Source organism: Punica granatum, chromosome 7, assembly GCF_007655135.1.
Source record: "Punica granatum isolate Tunisia-2019 chromosome 7, ASM765513v2, whole genome shotgun sequence".
Classification (NCBI taxonomy): Eukaryota; Viridiplantae; Streptophyta; class Magnoliopsida; order Myrtales; family Lythraceae; genus Punica; species Punica granatum.
This window is the reverse complement of record NC_045133.1, coordinates 28,607,601-28,620,219: the sequence shown is the minus strand read 5'-3', so window position 1 is coordinate 28,620,219 and position 12,619 is coordinate 28,607,601. Positions and strand designations below refer to the sequence as shown.

At 35.1% G+C, this 12,619-nt stretch overlaps 1 protein-coding gene across 1 annotated transcript; it reads left to right on the top strand.

Annotated features, from left to right (window-relative positions):
- The first annotated feature begins 5,535 nt into the window (after positions 1 to 5,535).
- On the top strand, positions 5,536 to 11,283 carry LOC116215469 (NAC domain-containing protein 21/22). The gene is made up of 3 exons (XM_031551187.1): positions 5,536 to 5,898; positions 9,055 to 9,329; positions 10,475 to 11,283. The coding sequence occupies exons 1-3, from the start codon at positions 5,718 to 5,720 to the stop codon at positions 11,177 to 11,179; spliced, it is 1,161 nt and encodes a 386-aa protein (XP_031407047.1). The 5' UTR covers positions 5,536 to 5,717; the 3' UTR covers positions 11,180 to 11,283.
- The last annotated feature ends 1,336 nt before the right edge of the window (positions 11,284 to 12,619 follow it).

Sequence of the window (12,619 nt, the reverse complement as noted above, 5' to 3'; positions counted from 1 at the left end):
TGTCTTTTTTATGTATTCCTTTGCTAGTGGATCAATCAATTTAAAAAAAGAAAAATAAAAGTGACGGCTCAAACGATATGTCGTATGTGTGCTCACCGTATAACTTCGTAATTTTTCTGTTCTTGGCATTAACAAGTTAATTGGTTAATTAAAAAAATAAAAGAAAAAAGACCACCTACGTCTCGATGTAATAACTTAAAGTGTTATATTCAAATTAGTCGTATGCTATAAGCCCACTTATAAAGGACGAGTAGGAAAAGATGTATAAATAAAATATTATCCAAAAGAAAATGAAAGGAACTTGCAAATAAAGAAATTGAAATAAGTAGCCGGAAAATGTGAGGGAAAAAAAAATTATTGCTTTACCGCTATTATATATGAAGTCATTAATGGATTTTCGATGTTATAATTGATTGGATCAGTTCACAATATGCAATTAGTCTGAGTGAGGTCACTCACTAAAGATAGTAAAAACTGTTTTTAAGTTGGTTAACAAACAAAAGATGTATATATTTCTTTCTTTCTTTCTTTTTTGCGGGACCAAAAAAAATCAAGGATATAATTATAGGACAGAGAGTTAATTAGATGACCGCGAATCAATAATGTTAAATAACGAGAAGAAAATAAGAAAAAACCCATAAAAATGTGAAATTTCTCTCAAATATTTAATGTATGATATAATATGAAATCCTCATATAGGCTTTTTGCTATTATATATATATATATATATATATATATATATATATGCTATCAGTCTTGGCTCAATATAATATTTATTATTACCTCTGGTAGAGATCATTTATTTTCACTAGCTAGCACCGATCGAGTGGGGAGAACTACTTTTTCGATCTCTTTTTAGTATTTTATTTACTGGGAGAACTGGGAAGTGAGGGAGCGAGCGGTGGAAAAGATGTGCTATCTATCTATCTATCTGTCTAATTAATTAACCAAAAATGGTACCCCTGGGCAGGGGGGATAAGCGAAAGTGCATAGGTGGGCATGCATGCATGCTGAGTTTTGTTGAGTTGAGAACCTTCCCCACTTTTCAGGGACGGTGGAGAGGAGCGGAGCGGACGGGTAGTGGTGGAGTTGCCTTTCAGACAAAACATGGATAAGAGTACAGAATCTTTACTACATCTATCCTTAATTAATTGACAACTAAGTTGGAGGCAAATTAAAGAGGTTGGACTGGTTTCCAAGTAAACCTCAGGAGGAGGACACCTATGGATAGATGATAGATCGTGGATGACAAATATTGGGGGCTCTTCTCTAATTAGAAGCAACTCAATCTCAACCCCCCCCCCCCCCCCTTTTTTTTTTTGTGTATGTGGCTATAATGTAATATCAGATCGCCGATTATATAAATGCAGGCAGGGGAGTCATGAAAACTGGCAGTGAGCTGAGCTCAGACGCAAAGTCGGAGACTTTAGGAAATACAACTTTGTGTCGTGTGCGTGTCTTTGTTAGTGGCTTTGCCCTATAGCTTTTGGTGAAATGGCATTGGGAAGGGTTCCATTCCTTTCCATAGAAAGACGATTAGGCTTCATGAGTTGCCTTTGGTATTAAGTAACTCTCCTCAATTTCTACAATTGAAATAATCTTATCTATCGTAAGGTTATATATCATATTAATGTATACAACCTCTGACTCGAAATCATTCATTAATTTATATATATGTGTGTGCCTGACGTGAATTGAAAGTTGTTGTTTTCTTTGTTATTCTTTTCCCCTCCCAAATTTCAGATATATATGGTATCATTCAATCTCAGTTTCTCTTAGGAAAAGTTATAGTTTTGGTCCTTTACCTTTGAGTACTTTTCTATTTTAGTCCTCTTTTTATTTTTATTTTTCTATTGTCATCCTTTACTTTTAGAGACTTCTATGTTTTAGCCCTCCGTTAGGATACCGTTAAATAGTGCTGAGTTGGAGCCACATCAGCCGCCATAGGGAATACCCACTCCACATCATCAACATTAAAAGAAAATAAAAGAGAATACTCAATAGATCATAAACGAAAAATTAATTAGATTCTTCCTCCAAGTGAGAGAAAATATTTTGCTCTGCAACTCCAACCCAACACCAACAACAAATAATTGTCCTTTTCCTTCTCAAGCCCCCACGCTAGATTTTCTTCACTGTAGAGGATCCGAATTCCCTTCGATTCCCCCAAATTCGCTGTTGGTGTTCGGGAGCAAATACCCTCATACACTAAGATCTCAAAATTGAGCTCACGAGAGCTGAAGTTGAAGTGGGTCAGCTCAGGAAAGGGGAAGAACGAGTGAAGTTTCACTGAGCTCAAGAACGACATATGACGAAACCTATATTTTAGGGAATTCTTAAGGTAGAAAAAGTTGAAAGCTGAGATTTTGTATGAGAGATCTCGACTACGTTTTCTTCTTTCTACTTGTATACCCCATATCAATTAATGTAGGGATTATATTGTTGGCATTTTTATATGAAGAATTCGAATGAGAAATGTGTTTTGATAGATAGAGAGATGGGCAGCAAAAAGGGACACGAAAATGGGGAAAATGGGTAAGAAAAGGCTTGCAAGTAGATGTTAGTGCCAGTTATGTAGGCCCTCCGTGTTCCTTAGAAAAATTCTGCTCATGGGGAAGCTGGAGAAAAAAGAAAAGATGATTTGTTGTTTGGTATTTTGGTCTAGAGTTTCAAAGCATTTTTTTCCGAAGAAAGAAGCCAATTAAATTTTCTTCATGATCTATTCACTTTTCCCTTTTATTTTCTTTAAATGTTGATGATGTGGAATACGTATCTTATATAGCAGGTGATGTGACTCCAACTCAGTACTATTTAACGGTGTTAGTGATGGAAGAACTAAAATAGAAAAGTTTCTAAAGGTAAAGGATGATAATAGGGAAAAAAATATAAAAAAGGACCAAAACAGAAAAGCACTTAAAGGTAGAGGACCAAAACTATAATTTTTCCTTTCTTGTAGTATATTATTAATCAATGGGATTTTTAAGCCATCCCATGTTCTTACCGTTTTCTCAAACATGCTTTAAAAATTATTCAAAAAAGCCTATGATTTACATCTTATTCCAAATTTATCGTACAATCAATTTGTCTGTCAATAAAATGTAAATGGGTTCTAAACCTATCTCATGGTTTTAATTTTTTCTCAAATATATCTTATGATTTTAATTTTTTTTCTCAAATCTATCATAGGCAAAGGGCAATCGTGGCAAGAATAAGCTCACTTACGTTCTACATTAACAATACTGTTAAATGTTGAAGGATAAATTAACGCCATATGAATTTGAAACCAGATGTAAGCCATGAGCCTTTCTGGGTAATTTTTAAAATATGTGATAGATTTGAGAAATGGGAATGCTAGGGGATACTTGCGTAATAACCCCTTAATCAATCAGCTGGAAATTAAAACTGAAATATTTGGAGTTGGTTTTTTCCCAAAAAAAAAAAGCTCGTGGATTTCCCTGAGACTAGCCGAGGACATGGACTTGCTTTCCATCATTTACAGCCTTTCAAGACTACCTTGAGCTATAAGGGTTACGCAAATTGGGCAATTTCTGTCGGTGAGTGAGATTAGCAATAATAAATACTTATCATTTAATCAACATGAATTGATTTAAGTGGTTTAACACTTGTTTCGTTTAAGTAAGGTCACGAGTTCAAGCCATTGTGAATGAAGAATATGACTTCTTAATATCAAAGTTCATATTGAAAAAAAATTATCATTTCCTCTACCATGCCTTGCCTTCTCTTTTGCTTTATTTTATTTATCCGTGGGTACAAATCCAAAAAATTATATGAGTTTATAGATCGAAATAATGGAACTGAGAGAGCAGCCATATTAGTTGTCAAGATTGATGATGCAAAGTAGAAAGGTAGAGGGACCTAATCAAAAGGATTGATAATATATATTGAATGGGTGTTGCTCATTTAGGGTCGAGAACCTAATCAAAAGGGTTAATGACCCAAAAAACCATAAATTTTAGTCTCTTTTTTCATTTTGGTATGAACTTTATTTTTTGATAATAAAAAATACGAACTTTGATTTTCTTACCACGTTAAGCATCTGTGTCAGTTTCCATCCATTTTACGACGTGGCGGCAAAAAGTGCTTATGTAGCAAATGTTGTCATGCCATGTCAAAAAAATAATTAAAAAAATTAAAAATTAATGCTTTTTAAAGAGAAAGGCTTTGATAGGAGAAGGGGTGGGATCTCGCGGCCAGTCGGCCACCCACCATCCAATTGAGATCGCCAATGGGTTGAGTTCAGAACCTGCCGACGACCTCAATCGGGGTGGGTGGCTAGGGAGTAAAGGGGCCCCCCTCACCCCTCCAATTTGGGGGAACCCGATCAACCTCTGTGTTTTTTTTTTTTTGGTAGGGGGTGGGGTGCTGGTGGCTAGTTAAGGCTCCCCATCCTTTCTCCTATCAAAGCTTTTCTTTCCTTTTCTTTTAAATTTTTTTAGTGTTTTTATTATTTTGCTGTACTTAGGTGTTATCATTTGTCACGTAGGTACTATTTGCCGTCATTTCAGCAAAATTGATAAAAATGGCATAGATGCTTAATGTGATAAGAAAATTAAAATTAAAATTCATGTTTTTTGGCCAAAAAATTAAGTTCGTACTAAAAGTGAAAAAATTGACAAATGGGTCACTAACCCTAATCAAAATAATTTTAATTGTAAAATTGACTATAAATTCTTATTTTTAAGTATTCAAATTAGTTATTTTGTACTCATTCATACTAAATGAGTAATACGTAATTATTATTTTTTTCGTTAATATAAAGTTGTACCGTATTGTATTGTAGTGGTGGGGCCCTTTTTCTTTGAGGTTAGTCTGGTGTTATTAGGTGCCGAACTCTCTCCCCCTCTCTATCTGAGCTCAATCAAATTACATAGTAGATGGAAAGAGGCAATGACCAAGACTTCCCAGTCCCCTACCTACAACAACTCCCCATGCATTGCATAATGTGTGTAATACAAACAAAACTGGCCATTGGCCAGAGAGGGAGAGAGATTATCAAATCATTCACCGATGGAGCTTTTCTTCTTTTTTGAATTTTGAGTTAAACCTTAATACCTACTACGGTGAAAATAGTAAAGACGAAGGACAATGTCAGTGCAGTCACATATTATATGCTTCATGTATTGTGATAAATTGGGATCTATTTATCTATCTATCTATCTCTGTGTCAATGATTGCTTGTGATGATGATTAGTATTTACATTTTATCAGGTAAGGAGCCTGCCTGCAATTGGCCGTGTCCACATCAGCATGGCACATAAGCATCTCTCTCTCTCTCTCTCTCTCTCTCTCTCTCTCTCTCTCCTCCTTCCTTCGTTCAATCAGAGATGTGATGATGATGGCATGCGAACCCCACACTCCCCTTTTACACGGAATTACTGGTTGACTTCATATATAATTATTATTAATACTTGTATTTATTTATTAAAACAATTAGTTTTATAAATTATTTATTTATTTATTTATTTAGTTGATGAGTGGAGTCCATATATATATTTTTTTCAGATCATTATTTATACCTCCTCCACTTGGGCCACCCTGTTTGAGAGCTCACCTTATTCCTCTGCCCTGCAGCTCTAGCTAGACAGAGAGCTCTCTCTTCCAATTCTCCCTCCCTCCCGATCCTCCCTCTTTACTAGAAAACCCAACCATTAATTAATTGTATTACATAAAGGAGATCAACGTCAAAAAAGTTAAAGATGAGCAATATAAGCATGGTGGAGGCAAAGCTGCCACCAGGATTCCGATTCCACCCGAAAGATGATGAGCTCGTCTGCGATTATCTGATGGGGAAGGTGGTGGTTGCCGACCCCCAGGACTCTCCCCAGCTTATGATGATAGAAGTCGACCTCAACAAGTGTGAGCCTTGGGACATTCCTGGTGAGTATATATAGTACCTTGTTTTTCTTTTTCTTTTTCGTTTTTTACTGATATCTTGCTCCTAGCTACCCATCTAGCCAGCCAGTCTTCCGCGCCCGCGCTCCACCCACCCCACCCCACACACCCCCACCCCCCAGCGGCGCCCGGTTCTTATTTACATGCACCACGCTTCCCTCATGTCTTAATTACATAAAGTGCATCAACAGACATGCATGGACATGCTTGGCTTCTTTCTTCACTGTTGGAAATATCATTTTCTAATTTATATTTTTCCAAGTTATATATATGTATGTATGTATGTATGTATATATATAAATATGATTGGGTAACCTCATAAAAATAGCTGCATGTCAATTCATATGCATATATATATATATAGGAATATATACTATGTATATATGTATATATGTATATATTCTCTCTGTGGAGCAGTCGTTTGAGTGCACTTAAATCACCATCTTTCTTATATTAGCAATAAAGCCAGCATTTCGTTTTCATTGGGACAGTAAATTACTTTCCTCTGACCTAAATCTTCTGTGGAAGTTCTCTTCTGCCAGCGCTAATATGTATATATATACACACACACATACATGGATGAGTTCTTCATTCTCATATGAACACATCAGTGTAATCTTGCTGAGGTTTTGGTTTGGTTTGGTTTTTCTGCATATGCATATCATTATCCTAGCTAGTGCCTATAAATATGTACATATATATATATATATATATATATCATAGAGCAATTGCCAGCGAACTAGTTGGTCTTTGATTATAACTAATTGCGTATATATTCTTACGGCAGATACTGTAATTGTACATATATAGGTGATGATATTCACATGCGCGGGTATAATGAGCACGTACATATGCGTGTTATGTATATACGTACATACCGTTCTATGAATTTGTGGAGGACCTGATGAGGGACTGAATCCACAAAAATTAATGAAATATGTATTTTTTTATTATGTAATAATAATGTAAAAAAAAAGAAGTCAAAGTAACCATTCATTGTTTCTTCCTACTTCTAGCTACTTCTTGTTTTTTCCTTCTATATACATATACATATATAATAATATTCAAACACAAAAATCATATACTTCGCAATCAACATGCTTTTTAGATGACACTGACGCAATTCTTGCCTGGCCAGATATATTATATTATATTATTTATATATAACCAAAAAAGAAGGGAAAAAAAGAAAGGAAGGAGGTTAGAGCGTCGACAGTGACTGTGACCCAGACAGAGATTAATTGCAAATGAGAACCTTAATTGAATGGCCGGATGGGATCTCCTACCCTATTGGCTCTGCGACTGCGCGCCCCTATTCCGTTTTACCACACGTGTGTGTGTTTTACTGTTTTACCAGTTACCCCTTCAAGTAGGGTAAGTGCAGTGGAGTGGAAGAAAAATGCATATATATATATATATATATTGCATCTTTGTATTTTCTCCCACCGCCACCATGCCATCGCCTAGTTATTTGTTTAAAAAAATTAATTAATTAATTAATTAAGAAAAGAAATTCATTCATTGTCTGTCAATCCCTATCATATCCAACTACAAAAAATCCCCCTTCATTTTGTTGAATCTCAAATCAAACTCTTTTTTTTTTCCTGCCTGGAAGATAATTCAGAATCTCAACTCAAATTCTCAAGTATCCTGAAGATTACATTTTAAATTTGGGTAAAGTAGGAAACTGAGGACTTAATTTCATGTTTCATTTCATGTGATCGTGATATATCTTAGGGTAGTTGACATTTTTATTCTTTAATTTTTTAACAAATTATTGACGAAATACGTCCTTTACCTATAGCAATCATTCACGTGTTTTCCTCTTCAGGTGAGGGTGACAGCTATGTATATATCCTAATTTTTCAATCTTCTGTTATATATTATATTCACGGTTATCAAATCATGTGAATGAAGTTATTGTCAATGTCATGTAAATAATCTTCATTTGATTGGTAGTAACGTAAGAATTAAATTTAAGCAAAAAAAAGTAAAAAAAGAAAAGGCTATATGTGTTTAAAATCTTGACTTTCAATTGTGCCTTTATGAGTAATAATTCCATTCTTCGAAGAATCAAAAATAGCATAAACTATATCTAATTTTTTCTAACTGCAGAGCAAAATGCAAATGCACGCCCAATTAATTTATAACAAAAAAAATCATAATAATAATAACAGCAACAATTAATCTTAATGATTTTAGTTATAAGCAAAAGATTACTGAGCCAATGCCGCACAGTGATCATCAAAATCAGAATTATTCAAGAATATGGATTGGTGTGGTACCGTATAATGACAATAATATATATATATATATAATATAAATTATAGTGGGAGTTTTGGCTTCTTAAGGTGGCGGGGTCAGCTGCAGAGGGCGAGTCGCGATTGATGCCCACATTCTATCTGCCACGCGTTCGTTATTTGTTTGTGAACTGATATTGATCTTTTATTATTATTATTATTATTATTATTATTATTATTATTATTGTCCTTTTTATACTAACGCACTCAACAGCCCTCTCTACCTCCTTGATTTTGACATTTACATTCCTAATAAAAGTGCATATACATATATATATATATATATATATATATATATATATATCAAGCGTTGTCCTTGATCAGTAACGGAATCCATAGTACTTAGTAATCACTATTAATCCTCCATGCAATTATACGCTAATTAGGCATCTCTCGTCCATTTTTCTGATGCAACATAATGACATGAAATTGTTTTATATATTTTTGGACAGCCTAGTCTTTCATGCTTTTATTTTTTTTTTTCGGTGTGAACTCTAGTATTTGGAAGCTCAATTAGGTCCCGACTAATTTAGCCTAGCTAGATCGACCTACTAAGGGGTAAAACTCTCACAGCGTAGATTTTCTGCATTTACAATAACTCGAATTCGAGATTTTGCTTTAGTGGAACAAATGCCGAACTGCTTGAACCAATTCACGTTGGTTCGTGCTTTAGAATTTTCACTTCTTATTAATTAACTGTACTCATTTTTACACCATTTCCTAATTTTGACTTTTTTAAAAAAAAATTTATTTGATGGTGAAGGAAAACAATAAAAGAAAGAAACTCACAAATAATTACCATAACTTTCAATTGATGATATACATGTATATGTGTACTCAGAAATTGCTTGCGTTGGAGGGAAAGAATGGTACTTCTATAGCCAGAGAGACAGGAAATACGCAACCGGTCTCAGGACGAACAGGGCAACTGCATCCGGATACTGGAAAGCTACTGGCAAGGATAGACCCATCTATCGAAAGGCGGCGCTTGTTGGGATGAGAAAGACTTTGGTGTTCTACCAAGGACGAGCTCCCAAAGGACGAAAGACCGACTGGGTCATGCATGAATTCCGGATAGAAGGTCCCCTGGGTCCTCCCAAGATAACATCTCTCAAGGTAAGTTATTAATTTTAATTTAATTAATTAATTGACACCGTGTATACATATATGAATACCCCATGCATGTTAATAAATATTGCATGCCTCGTGGTTCAATTATACATATATATATATATATATATCCTATTAATTAATTATTTTTAAACAAGACTTTGACTTTTCAGAATTATATGCTCAACTACTAATACATATATGTACATCAAGAGGTTTATGCACACAAAATCAAATTAACCAACTTGTCTGGTTAATTGGCATATATAAAATAAATCATTAAGAAACTCGGCTCCTCGCTCAGGCTGTCAATGTGAATTTTCATTTTTTGCAACTTTCTTAATTATCTAACTTTTGAAAAATTGGCCATCAATAATAAACTCTGCTTGAAATAAAGCACAGGAAAGTTGAAATTTTTAAGAACTTATTTTTATTATTACTTTATTTTTAAGTAAAACCATTGACAATGACTTCCCAATATGTGCACTCTCTCAATTTCACCCAAATTTATGAACTTTCTTGTTAATTAGCCAGGATATATTAGCAATTCAACGCCGACTCAAGATTATGGCTGACATATTCAGCCAGAAAAAAAAAAAGAAAAAAAAACGATTATAGCCGACATTCTAACTCGTCAATCACTGGTGCATAATTACATTTGTCCAGGCCAAATTAAAATCATGCGTCTAAATTAGCAAAATTCATGTAGTGGAATTTGGCATTTTACGTACCTATCATTTTCTTAGCTTAATTAATTATTCTTAATCGCTAGTTACGATAATAATGCGCACCATGGCGCATTAATTAATTAATTTATTTATATTTGTGATTATTGGTTCCACGCGTCTAGTGCAAGGAGACAATTGTGACACATATAGCATATCTTAATTACAACTACTAAGTTGTTCTGTTCTGCTCAGTTCTGCTCATCAATATGACTAATCAACAACCACTTAAAAAAAAAAATCAACAATCGAAGCAACTCTAATTTGCAAAGCAAAACTCAGCTTGAGGGGGACGACAATGGTGTCCCTAGCAGCTATTGCTATCCTATGTGCGTGCCCTATGTATGTCTTCACAGCACATCTGAAACACAACATATAGTCTCCTGTGAGTCGACTTCTTGTTGATTTAATTAATGGAACGTACAGGAAGACTGGGTTCTGTGTCGTGTCTCCTTTAAGAACAGGGAAGTCGCCTCGAAACCGAGCTACTTTGGACTAGACAGAGGCACTCCATCTGATCTCCCGCCATTGATGGACTCGGCCTACATTTCATTTGACTCGATGATGGCGACCCAGACCCAGCAACAACCAGCCGGCAACGACGTGACCAGTGAGTACGATGATGACGAGCAAGTGCCCTGCTTCTCCAGCATATTATTCTCCCAGTTACCCCACCCGATCAGCTTCCCGCAGCTCGAGTTCCTAAACGCAGTGCCTACCACCAAGAGCAGTAGTGGTACGACTGACGTTAATTATGTCTCATCAGCACCTCTAGCAGCAGCCTCCTCTTTTATTGGATCATCGATATCATCATCATCATCATCGGCAATGGCGGTGGATCATCATCAGTTGGGCTTAGGTGGTTCCTGCATTTTGGACAGTAGAAATTATTATTACAACAGCAGCAGCAGCAGCAACAACAACAACAATAGTTATTCGTCATCATCGGACAAGAAGGTGCTGAAGGCTGTGCTGAACCAGCTGACAGAGATGGAGGCTAATAGCATTAATAATAATAATGTGAGCTTAGGAGACGGAACCAGCTCTGCTGAGAGCTTCATGTCTGAAGTGGGAATGCCCGCTACAGCTGCCTGCTCTCATCATCATGATCTTGTGTGGGCCCATTACTGATCCATCGAATAAATAAATAAATAAATATATATATATAGTAATTTATCTTCCCTTTCTTTCCTTAATTATTAAATTTCCTTAATAAATTAATTAATCTTCTGATCTAGCGTATGTCAAACCACGCATAAGCGGGTACTGCGACCTGTATTACAAATGGGAGAATGAAAGTAGTTGGGGTAACTTTTCTTCTCCCAAAATACCCTTAGAAAAATAATTGAAATAATTGTGAGCCATTAGATGATGAGAAATTATAGGATAATTCGGTTTTTGAATTTTTGTTCACCACTAAACGCACTTCTACTCTCTGTCTCTCTCAGTCACCGAATTTCTCTTCATTCTCCCCTTCTCACCTGTCCACATGGTTCACTTCCTCTCTCTCTTTGCTTATACTGTCTGTCTTTATTAATTTTATAATTCAATATTAAAATTAATAAACCTTATAATTGGTATAAAATAATCGATATATATTTAAAATTATTGTATTTTAAAAAAATTAAAAAAACAAAAAATAAAAAATTGCATGAGGCGCTAGCGTTGGTATGTGTCTTATATATATTATTATTTTTTGCTCGAATGTGTCATATATATATAATATTCAATAAAGAACCATCCAGATGATCCATATATAGCTACAATTGCGGGAAGTTAAATGGGAGGGGCGGGTGACGGGAATTGTCAGGCAATAAATGATGAACAAGTAATTAAAATGTAAGCGACTTGCAAGTACGTACATACACGTCTAGCTTAATCGTCCAATTGATTATTTAAGTAGTACATGAACCTAAGGAACGAATGAACAGAAGTGCTTTAAATTAAATTAGATCAAATTTAAATTAAGTAAGCGAATCTGAGTGGTGAGGTCACGAGGATTTAGTCCTCATAGCGCTGTCTCTTCCCTATTTGTTAGTCAAGCGTGCGTGCGTGTGGGGAGGAAGTGGATGTGGAGAGGAAGACGAAGACAAAGAGGAAAAGGAAATAGACAGACAGACAGAGACCGAGATAGAGACAGTCTCCTTCCTCTTCTACTATTCATATACTCCCATATATATATATATATATCCAGTGAAAATTTCTAATTATACATACATATATATATATAATATGTACGGTATATATAAGTATTCATTTGAAAATTTTCAAATAAATTACTTATAACTCAAGTAAATTATATAAAAGGTAAGTAAATTACTCGAGATTTTGAGTAATTTCCTTGTAAAAATATGAATATTTTACTTAACCCATCCCATCCATGTATTTTCAACCAAATATATCATAAACCAAACCACATACATTCGATTCGTTTTCTTCTGCTTAGGATCTTATCTAACTCACTCACATCACACGTGCAGATACTCTAGTTTAGTTGCTTCCATATGTATATATATATATGTATGCGCTTACCCTATATCTATATATTTATTCGCTTGCCTTTCGTATATG